The following is a 17,751-nucleotide window of genomic DNA, read 5'->3' as shown; positions in this document are numbered from 1 at the left end:
TATATTAATATATATATATATATTTATACACACACACACACACACACACACACACACACACACTGTGTGTCTAAAAGCAGAAGAGCCCATGTATGAGAGAATGGGCTGTCTCTAAAATTGTTTTACTTCATTTATTTTTTTAAGAACTATATATTTTTGATGTAAAGTGCTTTCTCCAGCACCATTAACATATACTACAGAAAGTTTGAAATCGGTGGGAGAACTAGTTTACATCAAAAATTTATTAAAGAAAAAAAAAAAGTGCTCGGGTGGAGGGGGGGGGTTAAGTAAAACGCAACAATTTTACAGAGAGACCATTCTCTAAGCACAATAATGCCCTGCAGCGTCTTGCTTTAACACCCCTTGGCAGGTATTAATTACACATTATACCATGACCCCCCATTAATATTCTGAAACATGCACACTGGTTAGCGTGCACGTTGTAAATCGGAGTTATAGTAATGGAAAAAGGTCAGGTCTCACAGACTTTTTCCATTAGTATAACTCTTTTTTTTTTTTTTTTTTTTTTTTTTAACAGCAATGGAGAACGCTAGATCTCCGTTGCTGTTTACAGCCTGTCTTGCAATGTTAAGAGTTTAACATAGCGAGACAGCTTTTAAAAAAAGCAACGGAGCATCTCTGTTGCTTTTTTTTAAAGCTGTCTCGCTATGTTAAACCCATTTAACATAGCAAAACGGTTTAAAAGCAACGGAGATCTTGCTTTCTCTGTTGCTTTTGCCCACAGCTCTGATGTACTGCGTAGGCATACACATGCACAGTACATCAGAACTGCCGCAGAATACCAGACAGCTGCGGAAGGGCAGCAAGGAGGCATTATACAATGCCATTATTTAAGAAAAGTAATTTTTTTTCTTAAATGTCATATAATAGCAATAACCCACTTCTGGGTGTGGGTAATACTGGATTTACCCATGGTTGGCTTTGTTTGGCCCCTCGGGCTTCGCCCTCGTGACCAAACCACGCCAACCATGGGTAATTCCAGCATTACCCACACCCAGGCGTGGGTTATTGCTATATTAGCACACACCTTGTTTGGCATTACTGCTTGCATAGCACTGGGTCAGAGAGGTCGGGACTTTTTTTTTCAGACTGTTAATAGTGCAACCAAAAGACAAGACCAATGCTGCATCTGACAGACTATTCACAGAAACAGAATCTTTCAAAATGGTGACTGAATATTTTACTTGCTTTCTAATTCTTAACACTTCAGCTTCATTGTGGACTTTGCCTGTCTGTACATTCCATTTAGAATTTTTTGTACATTCCATTTAGAATTTTTTCAAAAATAAAATCTTGTGTTCCAAGCAAAGCAACACCACTTGTCAGTTTTCAGCTATGTCATTTGGACTGTCCACAGCCTATTAGTTATATGACTATGTTGCATGTTTTGCTCCAGTGTTTTGTTTATCAAAAAGCAAAATATTATCATGTTCCTTTATGTGAACAATTGTTTAATAGCGGCAAACCCAAGAAAATGGTTGAATCATCATATAGAACAGTTTGACTCCTCATTCTTTGGGAATAACAGTAAATTCCCCAATTGCTTCTCTTCTCCCTTGGCATCCTTCACTTTTCTAAGGTGACAGGTAGATTCAGTTTTGAATGTTTTTCACCCTACAAGACAAACATTTGGAAAGTTATAGAGGCGAGCCTGAAAGTCAATTGATATAATTCCCGTTCCTCATTAAATAAAGAACAAAACATATTTCCTGTGGGGAAGCAACACAGCAGACATGCATTGCAAGGATTTCTTCTGCCGCCCAGGTAACAGACTCCTGGGATTATGCCTGAGATCCCATTTCAACAGTTTGTCTGAGCAGGGCGACTAGTCACAAGAGAGTTCTCTTTACTTCAGTTTGAAAAAGGTAAAAAAAACACACTCCACAGTGTTTTGATAACTTTTCACAAGTTTTGGTTAGAACATCTGCAAATCTATAGTCAAATATCTAAGGAGGAAACGTATCTTTGCAGATGTGCAAAGAATCAATCTAGGAGATGTGCATCTTCCAGGATGGCGCAGTTGAATGCTCTGAGCAAGATGATGGAATGGAAACTTGTGTTGTGCATCTTTCAGTAAATTGTACAGTTGAAACTACCATACATAGACCTATTTGCTACAAATCACCCTGTTGAAGATGAGATTTTTTTCCCTTTAAGTTGAGTCAAGTTTTTTTCTCTGATTCAGAAACATCTGTTCTAACCAGAGCAAGGCAGTCATTTCAATCCTTTTAACATCCTCCTTGGCCAAAAACAACAGTGATTCTTTGATTAAGGATTCTTGTTTCTTGACCACCCTGGTATTTAACAGCACAAGTACTTTTTGAGGTGTCGTACTGCTACAAGTGCTTGTTGCTGCTTCACAGTGCTTGTTTCTTCAGTTTGTTTTTCAACTTGGGGGTACCTTCTATGAGGAATCTGCACATCCTTCTTGTTTTTTGTGGACTTTCACTTGGCGCTCTGGTGCCCTTCTACTTCCTAGAGGTGTACAATAGTAAACTGGTGCTCCATTATATTGTCTGTGGGTGTGAGTGCAGTGAGTGAATACATGTGCACATACATCCTACAGAGGGTCAATACCTTGTTTAGAGTGGGCTTCCATGCATTGCACTAGAGTGCCAGGATAGCTCTTGCGTCATGTCACTATGTTCCCATTAAACAGGTAATGGGACAATGACTGAATGAAATCCTTACTGACCCAACAGCAGGCAGGGTTTTAAATCCCAGTCTCAAAACTCAGAATCTTAAGGGGAAAATACTTTTTTTTTTTTTTTTATTTATAACATTAATTTTCCTGCAAATGTTTTTCACCTCTTGAATATGGTCAAGATATGAAATGCAATAAAATCTTGAAATGAATAGTAGAAAAAGGTTTGGTTTGCTGGTCTAATATCACAAGTTTTGGACCCTTTACATAGCTGCAGACCAAGGTTATTAGATTGCAACATATTTTATTCCAACTTCGCATACTTAATACCAAAATCAATGCAAAGGCAATATCTGCTTGCAAACATTTTTTTTTTCTCAGACTGCATCACTTATATTCTAAAGTCGCCTTTAAATGAGTTTTATACCTAGGACCTTCAAGATGTATTTCTCCCCTATGGGGAAGAAAGATGCTTTCCCTAAGATAATTTTTCTTGGTAGCTATTGCATCTGGTAGAAGGGACTGGGCCATGTTATAAACCTTTGTGTAAGTCACCCTATTGGGTTTTTCATAGTGAACATGTCGTTTCAAGTCTTAATAGTTTACTGGTGCCAGAGATGAGAGATGATAGCTTGAGTGCAGCAGCCATTTTCTTTTCTTTTTATTTATTTTTTATCAGAATGACTAAGAACATTACTTGAATCTTGTGGATGGGCATGTTGTACTATAATGACCAAAGAATTCTGGAACACAGATTAACTGTTGTGTTCCATTCAGGAAGTGGGGAAAAAGACCTACCACTTAGTAAGGGGATCCTGTCCTAAATGGTTGCCCCATGGTATCTTTTGTGATGGTAGGTATAGTGAAGCTGCACAAGACGCAATAAAAACATTCCACAAGAGCAGCAATAACTTCAGCAGCATACATTAGGAAAGTAGCTGCACAAGATATTCTGGAAATGTATGTGCTCTGCAGTCCAGAGGCTCATCAAACAGTGCAAATTTGATTTACAGTTCTCTGCTTTGTAGCATAGAGACATAAAGAACTGACTGTGCCCTAGCCAAGCAGTGATTAACTAGTAGGCTAGGCACTTGAGTAGCCAGTGAGGAAAGATGGGAATGATTGGTCAGTATCAGGCAGAAGTGAAATAGTTGTATCCACTTCACTGCTGGCACCTATTGGAGGAAAAAAAGATGCATGAAAAGCGATGCTGAGGATTGGAGGTCATGGCTTGCCCTTGCCAAACAATACACTGCAGTCTTCAAGCAGTGTTCAGATTTCCTAAGCAGCTTGCTAACTCATTCATCACTATTGTGAAACAATGTTTGACTGCAGCTCTAGTTGTGTGGGCTGATTTGTCTGACTCAGTTCTGTAGCAACTGAAAAGCAGATCAAACACAGCAGCATCATTTCAATGCAAATTATTCATGGAACTGAATATGCAGTGTCACAATTAAGTAATTTAAATATGTGAATTATTTTAACTGAACAAGTCAAAAAAAGCTGCTTTACTTCAGTGCACAAAATATTTTCTCACATATAATTAACCAGGCCTCTTAAGTTCAAGGCTATTGCTGTCCAGCCTGCCAGCAGCAGGGAAAAGACACCTCATTGACTGCCAGCAGATGTGAATGAGTTTCATGCATCAGGCAGTATTTAGACACTGCTTTTCCCTTTCACTTTGCACAGTGGCATTATCACTGCAAGCCCCCATTCTCAGGAAACACAGGGTTGCAGTAGTAGTGCCTTAAAGACACTGTGCCTGAAACACACAGATGTACATGAACCTTTTACAGTGTCCTTTTTATGCATGTGTCTTCCAGACCTGTTTTTTTTTTCATACTTAAAATTTCACCATAAGCATTTGATTATTTTTTATTTCTCAGCTTATGTTGCTTCAGTGCCTTCACCATTGTCATCCTGAAGCATCTCAAATGAATCAATGAAAATACATATAATAGTTCTAGTGTCTGCTTTTCTCTTTCCTTGATTAGGTATATAATACTTTCTCTGTCTGTTCTTTGTTATATGTAGTAAAAGATTTCCAGCTCCTGTGTTCGTATGCATATGTATATATATATATATATATATATCTGGGTGTACTAAACACTCAAATATTGACTATCACAACGTCAACTAGTAAACACTGACTTTGCATATGTTGACATGGTAGTATGCATATGCCAAGCAATAATCTGAGCTAGTTTAAAAAACGAGCTGTACCTCCACACCTGCCAATTGTGTGTGCATTCGTGTAATATGTATGTGTGTGTGTGTGTGTGTGTGTGTGTGTATATATATAGATATATATATATATATATATATATATATATATGTGTGTGTATGTATATATGTATAATATATACACACAATATACATGTACTTTGTCTTTTTGTCTGTATATAATATATATGTGTGTGTGTGTATATATATATATATATATATATATATATATATATATATATATATGTGTGTGTGTTTCACTGTTGCAGTCATTACATTTGGGTTATCCTGCTGGCAGGCTGCCCTCAGTCGGCCTGAATTCCAAAGTCTTGGGTCCTGCGTCCGTTGCTGTCACCTCTTCCCTGACGTCAGGTTGTCAGGGGTATAAAAGATGCAGCCGACGCTATTTTATTCAGTCTTTCTTGCCGCGCGGTGCCCAAAGCAGTAGTAGTTCGCAAGTGCCAGTCGGCAGACTCCTGAGATTTTCGTGTTCGAGTTTTAGATCCGAAGTCTTCATTAAAAGCTAAGTACCCCATTGGGGAAACTTTTTTTTTTGCTCCAGACCGATGTCAGAAAAAGTTAGTAATTGTATTTCTTGTGGGAAGCAAATACCTCATAGGGACTTTCATTGTATTCCTTGCCTAGACCCTGACCACGATGTTGCTAGTTGTCGGTTTTGTGCTAGATTTAACCAACGCACTATTAAGTGTTGGTACAATTTTGCATTAAGCTGTCTTGGGCGAAGATTTAATTATACAATGTTGTCGGATAGCCATCCAACTACCGGAGTTCACAAAAAATGCAAAGAAAAAGAAAGGCAGGCAACCGAGGTCCAAAACGGATGATGAAGCTTCTCCTAAGCAAATCACTGGTTCTCAATGAGGCGCTTTCACAGCCCCTGATGGCCGCTACCGACTCCCACGTGGAGTCTGCCAGGATGCAGGAAACTTGAGGTATTGGGGCCTCTGAGATTATTCCCCCAGATGGGTCCGGAGCCGCTGAGCAGCCATCAGCTTCTGAGAGTGTATTCAGACCTAAGCAATTATATATTAAACCGACTTCAAAGATAGACTAAAACACCTTTAAAGGTAAAGAAACAAGTTCACCAGTCACAGGGACAGGCCTCCATGCCCAAGAAACAGATGCTCAAAATGGCCGAAGACTTAATTACCTTGATCAGGGGTTCCCATCCCCCTCCTGTTAAGAGGCATAGGCAAGAGACAGACTATGAATCTTCAGATCTGGTTTCCATTTCTTCTGATTCCTCTTCTGACCAGGAATACTTTCTTCCCCCCCTATGAGGATTCTGATGCTGAAGAATCAATTCCTTCAGCTTCTCCTCCTGAGGACTACTCTTTTGGGGAAACCTTGCATACCATGAGGGAGCACTTCCACTGGGAGAGTCAAGATTTTTCAGAATCTAAGAAAAGGCTCAGACTTCCTTGTACTACCTCAGCACAGGCCTCTAGCTATTCCACCTGTGTTGGACATTGTAGATGTGTTCTCGAAGTCTAGTCTGACCCCTGACTCTCTACCTCCAGCTTCTGTTATGCCGGACAGATACTACACAGGGATCCTGACTCTCATAAATTCCTTTTCAAAAACCCTACTGCAGACCCAGAAACTATTTCTCAAGGTCCAAAAGGGGTCAAGGCTTCTACTGCAAAAAATCCCATCCCCTCTGACATGGATTCTAGGGCTCTGGATAGATGGGGAAAAAAGAATTACACATCTGCTACTTCGGCTATAAGGGCCTTAAATTGCCAATTTCATATGCTCAAATATCAGCAATATATCATGACACTGCTTAAACAGAAAATGATGGCAAATTCTGAATGTGCAGAAAACAAAGAAATGCAGGATTTATTGCATGCAGATGAACAAGTTGGAAAAAACATACTTTGCAATGTGGATTTGATTCTCTGGAGGCCTCCTGCAGGGCTGCTGTTACGGGTTCTGTCATTAGGAGGCATGCTTGGTTAAAGGAACAAAATCTGCCTGACCATGTTAAAGCAAAATTATTAGATGCTCCTTTACAACATGATACCTTGTTTGGTGTTAAGGCAGAAGAGGTGTTAAAGAAAATGGAGGACAAAGTTAAATCTATGCAAACGGTCAAGGATTTCTTACACGTACAGCCACCTAGATTTAGCAGACACTGGTCTACAAATAATTTTTCCTTTCCAGTCTCAGACAGACCTCGAAGGGGCAGATCCAGACGCCCTAGAGGCAGTTCACAGCCACAAGGATATTACAGGCCTAAGCAGTGGGGTGCTTCTACCTCCAAAGGTGGAGAGGACAAATCACAATCATATAGGAAACAGTCCCAATGACTTCCCCTTAGGGGAAAACTAGCACTTTTTTCTCAAAATTGGCACATTAGAACCCAGGACAAATGGGTTCTAGACAGTGTCACAAGGCCACAAGTTTCATTTCCATACCCTGCCAAGGGCAAACGTTTGGCCAGACCTGACAAAAAATCATTGGGCAGAGGCTCAAAAACAAGTCGCAGCTCTCATGGACATATGAGGGCTATTCAAGTGCCACAGCAAGAGCAGGGACAAGGATTTTACTCTACTGTTCTTGGTACCCAGAAAGGACAAAGCATGGAGACCAATGCTGGACCTATCTATTCTAAACACTTTCCTGGATATACCAAAATTCAAAATGTTAACCTTACAGCAGCTTCTGCCCATGCTGGGCAGCAGGCTTGGCTCCTGACTTTAGACCCAATAGGCATACCTGCATGTCCCAATCGGACAATCATGCAGAAGTTACCCAAGATTCAAGGCTGGTTCAATGCATTACCAATTCTATGCACTGCCCTTTCTTATCTACTGCACCCAGGGTCTTCACAAAGTGCCTGGCACCAGTAATTGCTTACTGCAGACAAAGAAGAATACAAATATATCCTTACTTGGACTGCCTCATACAAGCAGAGAACAAGGACATTCTTCTACAGCATCTGATGTTTGTGATATGATTTTTAACTCATTCCTTCCAGTACAGCTCTATTGAGTGTATACATTTAACTCCCAGTGGGCGTGGCTTGAGCCTTTTAAAATGAAAAATAAAAATTACAGTTCTAACAAATGATATACTAGGGATTACATCAATACAACTGTCAACAACTGTCATGTCTGCTGTATAAAAATATAAAAATATATTAATGTGATGGTATGTGGGAATAGCATGGATTTATTAATGATAAGCAAATATATGAATGAGATGCACAGTAGGGAGGTACTAGGAGATGCACCTGAGTGCACTGACTTGATGTAATGAGAGTTCATGCCTAGGGTACACAGTTAACAAAAAGAAATCAAAGCTAGTACCCTCTCAAGAGATAATATTTCTGGGTGCAAGCTTAAATACAAGTGCCCAGATGGCTTATCTCACTCCATACAAACAAAGGCAACTGACTACCTATTTCAAGGAAATGGCAACAAAGGCCCAGTTATCTGCAAGAAAAATTCTGCAGGGTTTGGGCTTCATGACATCCTGCATTTTACTAATTCCATATGCAAGACTGCATATGAGGAAAATTCAATGGTACCTAAAAAGTGTCTGGACACAGCATTGCCACAGTCTGGAAACAATGATTACTCTAATTCCCTGCCTGCAGCAGGAGTTTCTATGGTGGGCAAAGGCTTGTCACCAAAATAAGGGACAGCTATTCTCACTACTGCCAGCCAGGCAGAGCCTAACGACGGATGCATCAGATTATGCCTGGGGGATACACATGGCAGGAAGAGGCATTCAGGGCACCTGGTCCACAAACCAAAAGCATCTGCATATCAATCAAAAAGAGATGCTAGCTGTTCAAAATGCCCTGACAGCCTTCAAGGACCTATTTCATCCTGGACAACACCATGGTCATGTGGTACATAAACAAGCAGGGGGACACTCATTCTTATCCCCTGTGCAGACTAGCCTTGGCTTTATGGGACACAGCATTGACTTATCAAGTTCATCTCCAGGCACAATTCCTGCCAGGAAAGGAAAATACTCTGGCAGATGAACTAAGCAGAAACCTCATGGATCCTCACAAGTGGCGCCTGGATCCACAAGTCTTCAGCATGATAAAGAAATTGGGAAGCCCGGACATAGATCTATTTGCCTCCCCTCAAAACAATCAACTAAAAAGATTCTGCACAAGGACTTAACACAGACATGCTTGGAAAGTGGATGCCTTATCTTTCAACTGGACAAACATATCAGTATATGTCTTTCCTCCACTGCCTCTCCTCCCCAAGGTACTCCTAAAGGTCCGGCAGGAGAAACAAAAAATGATTCTGATTGCCCTAGACTTGGCCACGCCAGTACTGGTATCCGATCTTAAGGAACTTGTCCCATTGCCCAGCCTGGACCTTACCTCAAATACCTAATCTACTGTCCCAGCAAAACAATCTGATTCTGCACAGCCAACTCAGGACCCTAAACCTGGCAGCATGGCGGATAATGTAGCCATACAAACCACACCTCTCAGTAAAGCTGTGATGGATGTCATTTTAGAAGCCAGAAGGCCTAGTACTAGACAGTCCTATGGTGGGAAATGGAAGAGATTTTGCACTTGGAACCAAGCTCAAGGAAGTGATACAGCAGTCCCAAATATTCCTCAGATTTTGCAATACTTAACTGAGATGCTGGACAAAGGCCTATCTTTTTCATCAATTAAAATTCATGCCTCTGCCATTTCGGCTCATTACAATACAGAGCCACCAGTCTCTTCTCATCCTTTAAGGCAGTACCTCAGAGGAGCCAAAAACTTAAGGCCTCCAAGGAGAACGCCAATACCTGCATGCGACCTCAGTTATGTCTTGGAAAAGCTCACCTTACCTCCTTTTGAGCCAGCTGCTACTGCGGATATAACATTCTTAACTTGGAAAACAGCTCTGCTCCTAGCAATAACTTCTGCAAGACGAGTTTCAGAGCTACAGGCTCTCATGGCTGTGGAACCCTTTATCATTTTTTATCCAGACAGGGTCTCTGAGAACAAACCCTACATTTATGCCTAAGGTGGTATCCAGTATAGCCCTTAACCAAACAATTAATTTGCCAACTTTTTATCCAAATACACAGAACAAGGGGGAGAAAATTCTGCATTCTTTGGAAGTACACAGACAACTTGGATTCTACTTGGACAAAACTAAAGTTTTCAGAACGAACAATTAGTGGCATATGCTACAGCATCACAAGGAAAGGCCATCTCCAAACAGACTATTTCAAAGTGGATAAGTCACTGCATTCATTTCTGCTACTCACAGCATGGCAAACCAGTGCCTAAGGGCATTAGGCCACATTCAACCAGAGCTGCAGCCACTTCTGCAGCCTTTCTCAGGGGAGTACCGACCAAAGACATTTTAGAGGCTGCTACTTGGAGTTCAGTGCATACCCTTACAAAACATTACAATCTGCCTCTTTACTCTAAATCCAAGGCAGGCTTTACCACTGTGGTTCTGCAGGGCCTCTTAGCCGTTCCTAATGATGTTTAGCTCCAGCCCCCCAACCATAGCTTTGGGACTCAACCCAAATGTAATGACTGCAACAGTGAAACACGAAGAACATAGTACAGTTGTGTACACTTACCATAAATGTAGATGTTAGAGTGTATTCACTGTTGCAGTCCAGGTTACCCACCCACCATCCCCCTTATTTTTGTGTGCGTTTCCAGAGGAAAGGTTTATGGCCCATTCACACACACTGCACTTCCCATTGCCCATGTTAGCACTCATGCGGATGTCAGTCACCTTGAAATAACCCTCTGGCCAGTTATTAGACTTGTAAGCTCCGTGAAGCATGCAATAACTGCGTAATGCTATAGTGTAACATCCTAGTTAGGAGTTTTAATCCCTGACATGGCAATTGTGAGAAACTGTGTGTTGAGATTAATGATTTTGAGGCCATTCACAGTCACTACACCTCCCATTGCCCTACTTCAGCAAGCCTGTTGATGTCAGTCACCTTGAAGTACCCTCTTGGAGCATGATGACCCTGGTGTATTTTTGTTTCCCCCAGTTTCAGGGCAACTAATCAAACTCCAGTTGCCTGGGTCATAGAGCTCCATGCCAGTGTGCCATGGTGTCAGGCTTCCTGAGTAATGACTTTTTATATTTGTTGTGTGATGTGTAGGTCTTCACTGGTCAGGTGGTATCCAAAGAAAATGGCAAAGAAACAGTGGTAGCTTGACTTGTGTATAAAATTCTGTAAACTAAGTGGGAGAATGGATTTATAAAGTACATTAAAGGCATGATCCACATTCCCATCTTATTAAAACTATTGCACTGATGACTTCTGAGTTCATGCGCATGCACCAAAATTCCCAACTAGAAAAAACACCCACTTTTTTTGAAGGAGCTTGTTGATGGCACCATTTGGACTTAGAAATGTCAAGAAGTTAAACAACTCTGGCAGATCTTTCAATGCTGATCAAATTGGTTTGATCCCCTATATTCACACAAGGACCTGACCAGCAGTTGAAGTAGTTTTGCTGCCTTTGCAGTACTCTCCCACAAAATCTAGGAAGGGCATGCTGGATAGCAGAAGAGGGCAGTAATCCTATTTGGTAGAGTAACAATACACAGAGACCAGTGGCAGTTATATGGCTAAAGGTAAAATGGTAGCAGCAACTTCGCTTGCTACAAAAGCATTTCTTGAAGACCTGCTTTCATTTGTACATTCTGCAGTTATGTTTATACTTAGTTTAATTTACTAACTGGGTAATTGAACTGGTCTACTGGTCTGTCCGTCACAATTTCATACATAACCTGAGGTTGAAGCATGAGGATGATTGCAAACAATTTGGGCTATTTGGAGTAGCCAGTGAACCATCATGTTTTTTCCTAAACACTACCACAGTTGTGTCAGATTGAGACCAAAGGGAGGAGAGTAGTCAAAAATGAAGGCTCTTTGCAGGGATCATTACAGAAGCCTGTCAGTCACTGCCATACCACTCTAAATCATTATTAAAATTTGATTTACTGGTAAAGGTGAAGTTATACAGCTACATGGCATCATTTGCATAAGCTTTTCTCAAGGACTTGCTGTGAAGTTTCTTGCATAAGTAAGAGTAGCTTTTATCTTTTAATTTCTCCATTAGGCAAGTATTGTCATGTCAGTAATTTTGCCCGATTTTTCTGTATATCATTGTATATGCCGTTCTTGTCTACACTGATGTGTGCAAGTAGATATTTAGCACAGCATTCATCATAAAACAGTAGGAGGGCAAAGCATTTACTTAATAAATAGAATGATTTTTGGTAATAATAAAGGGAAGTGTGTGGTAGCAAAACTCTACACTTAGGGAATTTGTTGGCTTCTTGTCCCCCACCTAAAAATGACTTTTCATTTATCTTATTTGGTCTTTATACACTCAGTATTTCTATGATGTTTGCTGCGATTGTGGCTGTAAAGGAGATCTTCTGAGATCAACAGTTACTTGGCTATCAAATAGATGAACAATGCTGAATTTATTTGTGTATTACATATTTAGATAGGATGTGTTCACTGTGTAGTAGATATTAAAAATCCTGTTCTATTAATTCTTTGTTTTCTTGCCCTGTCAACTGTTTTCTAAATGCATTGAAATATTCATGCCATTGTGATGCTGGGAACTTGTTCTGGCTACCCCTTTTCCAGGAATATTCTTGGCTTTCTTTAAAATGATTAGATTTTTTTTTTGCTAAACTACTTTTGTCTTTATATTTGTTCCTGTTGAGTGATGTATTTATGCCCTGCTTACTTATCTGACAGCTCCCATCACTGAACTGCGGACAATAGTTCTGCTAGAAATTCTGCCACTCAAGTAGAATGCCTAATTCTGTTCCCAGGGCTATGTTTGATGGTGACTGCATGCAAATATGTATATGTATCGTGCGTCACACAGTACAAGTCAACAAACCCCAACATCTGTTCCACTTGGTTTTCATTAACCACATTAAGGTCTGCTAGTTCTTAGTGTCTGTTTTGAAAGGCAGTCATGGAGTATTGATGTGGTTAAGTGATTTCCTCGGAGGGATGAAATATTTTATTTAGTTTTTTTTTTTTTTTTTTTTTTTTTTTTTTAACTGTGGTTACGACCCTTATCTCATTAGACCCGTTTTCAGTTTCAGCCCTGGTCAAAGATTTAGAATGCAAGTAGACAGTGACATAATTTTATTCAGCTGAAGCAAAAAGCAAGTATACCGAATTTTTTTTTTTTTTTATCAGTAGCTGAATGTATTATATAGAATGTTAGAGCAAATGAGAGTAGTAATAGTCATTGCACTCAAGACTGTAGATTTAGTAAATGGAAATTGAACTTTGGAAAATAAATACATAACATTTTCTATTTGTGCATAGTTATCTTAACCAAGTTATATGCCAGTAAAATGCTTGCGATTCCTCTTAAATTTATTAGAACACTTAATCAGTAATATAAGGAACCTGACTTCCCCTCCTATCGTACACAAGTAAGGAAGTTATTCCTGGATAATTGATTAATGCTCCCTAGTTTGAACTTACTTTTCTGACATGTTCTCAGATTTTGATAAAGTTGAAACAATTTTAATGTTTTTGTTTTACTGCACTGTTTTGTATAGAAAGGATCTTGAGTGTTGGAATTAACTTCCGTTTTCTTCTGATGGCATCATAGATGGGGAATACTTGTAATTAAAGATACCTTGTATGTTTGCAAAAGTCATACAAGTCCTCTGTTACATTTCCATGAATTAAATTAATTTCAGCTGTATTTTCTGTGACTTATTATTGTATGTAAATAAAACCTGTGCTAAAAGATTTTTTCTGATAAAACACTATTTTTTGGGTTTCATAAAGTTATTCCTGTACATTCAGTGACAGGCTTTTGCACTTTCTTTGAATTTTGGAGATGTGAAGTAGCAGAAAGGAATCACTTGATTTGACCAACTCACAAAGCTAATTTTGTATACCAAAGAGAAGATTAATGTGCTTTAGGGGACAGATTGGCATTAAAGACTTGTTCTGCATGTAATGAGAAGTCTTGTTGACTTCTGCAGAACATGTTTTAAGTACATTGCAAATATATTTATTGTAATATTTTTTTAGCTTGCTAATATTGGAATCTGAAATGTAATTTCAGATTGCTGAGAATAATTTCCAGCTGCTGATCATGAAGTTGACTCTAGGTAAGGATTTTCTGTTGACTAGCTTTTTTGCAAGTAAAAAAACCTCAAAGCTGTGCTAATGAGGGAAACACTTGTCATAGTAATAGTGTATCATAGAACACTGCATATGTAGCAGTGCATGTGAGTACACTTGGTTGTGTTTCCCTTGGGAGCACTCCTATCCATTCTTTGAGACCCCTGTACACCACTGGCACCTTCCTCTCTTTGTTTTACATTGTTGATAAGCGTGCAGTCTTACATATTTGTGTATTTTTGCTGGGATAAGGCATCGACAGCAGTGGCTAATTTCAGGCCCAGTTTAGGATGTATGCAAGGAACAGTTGCTGTAATAAATGTACAGTGTTTACTTACAAGGAGGTAAGCAATGTCAGTGTATTTACATCTGTAATATACTTAAGGTGGAAGAACAAGGGGGGGATATTGCACAGAAGGGGTTATGAGGTTTATGTACATGTACACACTTGCACACGCAGTTGATTACTATTGGAAGAGATTATGGGTTAGATTGAGGACAGGTGATGATACAAAATATGTTTTTATGTTATGTGGTCTAAGCCCAGTAAAAATTTAATCTCTGTAAATTTACGTCTTGGCTTTAAGACGTAACAGAGAATGCATCTGTTTGATAGCAGTGGGGTGTTGCCTGAAATGACTAGGTAGCAGCTCAGAAGACATCATGGTGCAGTGGATGTGTGAACCAGCATGCACCAGCTGAGGTGGTATACTCCAGTTTCATGTGAAGGGCACACCATCTTGCCTGTCTCATCCATCCCATCCATTGAGGAGGTGGAACATGAATATATTTGGTTGGAGCCAAGCTAGGGAATAGCTATCCTTTGTTTTGCTGGTGCAGTTTATGCCTTGATGTCACTTTATTCTTCCAACTCTTCCAGTAGATGTAGATGACACTTGTTGCAGTTTTTTTTTTCCTGTGGAATATCTTCTTGCACGATCTTTGATTATCCCCCACACCACAACCACCCTCCATAAATTGGACAGTCACATTGGATGTTGAACTCTCTTCTTAGTTAGGCTGACCGTGCCCTGGATTAGCTGCTAAACCTGAGACTCAAGGTTGTCGTACACTGGTCCTTCTATAAGTATGCTGAGAATTGTTAAATGCTCTACTTGAAGTATCCTGTAGCATTTGTAAGTAAAATAAATACATAACATTGTTTCATTAATGTGCAGGAAGTTGTAGATTAAGCAAGAAGTTCATGCATCCACTGTAAAAATTATCAGGACCTGCAATCGAACTAATGCAATTTATAAAATGATTGTTTCCTTCCATGTCAGATATCTGATGCAGTGTATAGACTTGTACAAGACCAGATAAAAAACCAGTACGACATTCTTGTTCGCCGATGTGAAGATGGAAGCACCAACATGGAAAGTGCTTTCCGCACAGACATGGACCAAATTATCACTTCCAAGGAACATGTGACAAACAAGATTAAAGGTAACTGCTCCTGGGTACAGGGTGAGGGGAAGAGAGAGAGGACATTTTGACACATGCCTTGCATTCCAGAATACTTTCTGAAAACTCTACTTCAAAAGCAAAAGATAAATAAATGTAAATACTTTTATGAACCAATTATTTGTACATCTTGGAGACTGTACAACCTACATGTATATTGCTGAAATACTTTTGTTAAGCATACATAAGCTTTCACATGGCAGCAAGAAATTCATATGTGAATGCATGTTTAGATAAGTACAGAAATATGAAAATGTGTGCAATTTTATAATTAGCAAAATCAGTAACACTGAATGTTTCTCAGGATGGGCAACTTACAGTGCATATTATCAAAGACAGGTTTCTTGGCATCCAAGGTTTCACCAGATGTCATCCAACAGTTTGCAAGTCATTGTTTTTTTAAGTCTTAAGTACATAAAGAAATACTGTTTTTGTTCATAATTACTAACGAGCAACTGGCAACATCACATGGAAAAATAAATGTTTTATGTCTCCTACCATAGCATATCACACACTAACATGTAGGGTTCTCACTTATGAAAATTTGAAAAAATAAGTGACACATTGATTTTTCTACTGCAAGCCACCCTAGACTAACAATTGTAGTGTCATTTTGTTAATAACTAGTTGCCCTTTCTAATGCTGCCTATTATTAGCTGGCAAGTCACTTAAAGAAGCCAGAACTGAAAAAAAAGGTCTGCCAGCCATAGCAGCTGTGGATGTGAATTGTAAGTGTGCAAAAAAGGTGTTGTAGACTTGAATGAGTTAAGCATATTTGGACACCTCACCACCACATAAGCTCCCCTCTCTGATTACTACCCAGAACTACTTTGGGATGATAGCACTTGCATATGCAGGTGGTGTTCTGCAGATTTTGTGTATGACCCTTCACTAATCATGTTGTTAAAAGGTTATAATTGACTTGAAGTACACAATTGTCATGATTCCAGAAGTGCAAGCACCTTTTCTACAGTTCTGATGGCTGGTGGTTTAATGTCAGTTTCACACGGTGGTGATAGCACTATTCTAAAATCTGTATACCCTGTCATATTTACAGGTCAAGTCATACCATTGTTGAGGGTACTACATAGGCTTCGCATAGCTGAGTAAGGTTTGATTGTGGCTGAGTTTTTTAGTATACACTCACAATTATACTAATTTTAGGAGATTTAATATGTGGTGTATTTCTGCTGAAAAAAATTGCATTTTACCTTCCATGGAATATTTTTGACCACATGCCTTCTTGCAGTTTGTGCTACCAGCTGCTACAAGGGATATGTTCATTTTTGTTTCCATGCCTGTTGACCATCGGGCCCAGACAATATCCCTTGATGCCTTCCAAGTAGTATGAAACATGACCTATCAGGCCATCTGAAATTATTTACTATAGCTGCCAAATAGGTTTTGGGCCTTATGAATGGAGAGCAGCAACACTTATCCCTCTTCACAAAGGTGGGTCATTAACAGACCCATAAGTCTCACTAGTCTTAAATGTAAAGCCATGGAAAGAATTGTCCTGGAAATGATCAATAGTGATGTAGTAAACCACCAGACATCGGACCCAACTCAGTGTGATGGACTTATTTTGAGAAGGTCACCAAAGCAAATGGATGAGGGCAGAGTGGTTCACACTGCCTATCTTGACCTGGCCAAGGCATTTGACACAATATCCCACTCTGGCATTGTTGGCAAAATCAAGAGGTTGGATACAATCCCATATGTTACCCGCTGGATAGCCAGCTGACTCGCAAACAGGACCCAGGAAGTTAGAATGGTGAAGTCTACTTCTACAAAGAGGGCCGCTCCTTTTAGGCATTTATTTCTCTGAAGTCAAGGCCAATGTCAGTGGTCTCTGGCTGACTAAAGTTGGAGATAATTGCAAATTAGGAGCTGTCACTAATCCCAAACTGACACAAATGTTCTCCAGGAAGGGCTGATACAGACAACTGGTGTCAAAGTCATGGACTAAAACTAGATGGCAAAAAATGCATAATGGTATCCTTTGGGAAGTCCTATCCCTGGTAACTATCATATTGATAACACACTCCTTAGAAATGACCCAGTAGTCTGGAACTTAGGGACACACACAGACAGTAATCTAGCATTTCACCATCATGTGTCTACAGTAGTAAGGAAATAATTCTGTTTGCACAGCTTATAAACAAAGGTATGATATCTAAGTCCAAGTAAGTCATTGTTCCACTTTGTCATTCATCAGGCCTATCAAGTACAGTGCCCCTTTT

The 17,751-nt window shown here is 39.6% G+C and overlaps 1 protein-coding gene across 1 annotated transcript in view; it reads left to right on the top strand.

Moving 5' to 3' along the window:
- The window catches only part of LOC122790935 (protein Niban 2-like), a 1,255,142-nt gene that overhangs the window by 1,094,397 nt on the left and 142,994 nt on the right, over nucleotides 1–17,751 (top strand). Inside the window, exon 8 of the mRNA XM_044058638.1 lies at nucleotides 15,328–15,490. Within this exon, the coding sequence (XP_043914573.1) occupies nucleotides 15,328–15,490 (163 nt within the window). The remainder of the gene's footprint in view (nucleotides 1–15,327; nucleotides 15,491–17,751) is intronic.

Source organism: Protopterus annectens, chromosome 16.part0 (assembly GCF_019279795.1).
Source record: "Protopterus annectens isolate FY-2018-M chromosome 16.part0, PAN1.0, whole genome shotgun sequence".
Classification (NCBI taxonomy): Eukaryota; Metazoa; Chordata; order Ceratodontiformes; family Protopteridae; genus Protopterus; species Protopterus annectens.
Note: the sequence above shows the minus strand (reverse complement) of the source record. Positions and strands in the feature narration are given on the sequence as shown.